The 1,366-nt window shown below is 43.7% G+C and overlaps 1 protein-coding gene across 1 annotated transcript in view; it reads left to right on the top strand.

The window, feature by feature from the left end:
* HMGB3 (high mobility group box 3) overlaps positions 1–1,366 on the top strand; it is a 4,915-nt gene that overhangs the window by 811 nt on the left and 2,738 nt on the right. Inside the window, exon 2 of the mRNA XM_019521637.1 lies at positions 1,044–1,200. Within this exon, the coding sequence (XP_019377182.1) occupies positions 1,051–1,200 (150 nt within the window). The 5' untranslated portion in view covers positions 1,044–1,050. The remainder of the gene's footprint in view (positions 1–1,043; positions 1,201–1,366) is intronic.

The following is a 1,366-nucleotide window of genomic DNA, read 5'->3' as shown; positions in this document are numbered from 1 at the left end:
TGGCTTTTTTTTTAAAAAAAAAAAAAAAAAAGAAAAGAGAAAAACACACCTCACCCCCACAAAAGTTTGCCACTTGTCCCATCCCTGGCTCTGTGTTTTGGGGGAATTATTCCCCCCCTTTATTTAATGGGGTGACTGATTTATTTTTTCCATGGGGATGGGGTGGGGGGTTGGATGAAGTCCCCATTTGCACGGCTCATCCTCCCCCTCCCCTGCCGGCTATAAAATCTTTAATGTAGCCCCATTTAAAAAATATATATATATATTTTTTTAAATATTTCAAATATTTTACAGCTTTTCCTTTTAAAATAAATAAAGGCAATGTATTGCTGCAGAAGGCTGGGAAATGAGCCCAAGGAGGGGGGAAGCCATCTAAAGTTAGCATCCCACCCCCCTCCCTTCACTCTCAGTGGCTGGCTGATCGCATCCACGCATTGACCAGCACGCGGCTGCGCTCCGGCTCGTGGTGGAGCAAGAGCGAATGCTACTTGGCTTGCAGAGCGTGGCAGGTCATGCGGTATTTGAGGCTGACCATTACTGCACGCTGGGGTTTTGGGGTTTTTTGTTTTTTTGGTTTTTTTTTTTTTTTTTTTTTTCCCCTTTGTAAGCCAGGGGATTGCATTCATAACAAGGGAGATGTCGGTCTGGCTGTCTCACTTGGTTGACAACTACTTATAGGTGAACTTGGCTCTCCTCAAGGAAGAAGTCAGAGGCTGGCACTGCATATACTGTTCAAGCACTAATGTGACAGCTGGCTAAAATACACGTAACCCCTTCATATATTTAAAAAAAAAAAAAAAAAGTGATTATATGTAGACAAAATAGAAATATAAAATATATCATAATAAAAAATTCTAGGAAACTTCCCCCCCCCCGCATATAGACCTAAGTGTCCAGTTTCTCAGCTTGCTTGAAGCTGACCCAGGCCCTGAAGGCAGAACTACTACATCCAAACTCAACCAGAGTTTCCTCATTGCTGATGGAGACAATTGTATATAAATCTAGACTTTTTTTTTTTCCCCCTTTCCTCCCTATTTCTGCAGAGTCAAGATGGCTAAAGGTGACCCGAAGAAGCCGAAGGGAAAGATGTCTGCTTATGCCTTCTTTGTGCAGACCTGCCGTGAAGAACATAAGAAAAAGAACCCAGAAGTCCCAGTCAACTTTGCAGAGTTTTCCAAGAAGTGCTCAGAGAGGTGGAAGGTAAAGTAACCTGGGGCCATGCCTTGAAGTGACAGCGGTTCCTCTGGCATCATAACTTCCTGTGGCAATTTTGGTATTCAAACCAAGGGTCCCCTCTTTCCTTATATTTTAACCCTGTACTGAAAAAATGTTGGAGAATTTCCCCCCCCCCCCCCCCCCCCCCCCA

This window comes from Gavialis gangeticus, unplaced genomic scaffold (genome assembly GCF_001723915.1).
Source record: "Gavialis gangeticus isolate Ggan-Ray unplaced genomic scaffold, GavGan_comp1, whole genome shotgun sequence".
Taxonomy (NCBI): Eukaryota; Metazoa; Chordata; order Crocodylia; family Gavialidae; genus Gavialis; species Gavialis gangeticus.
This window is presented reverse-complemented; position numbering and strand designations above follow the sequence as displayed.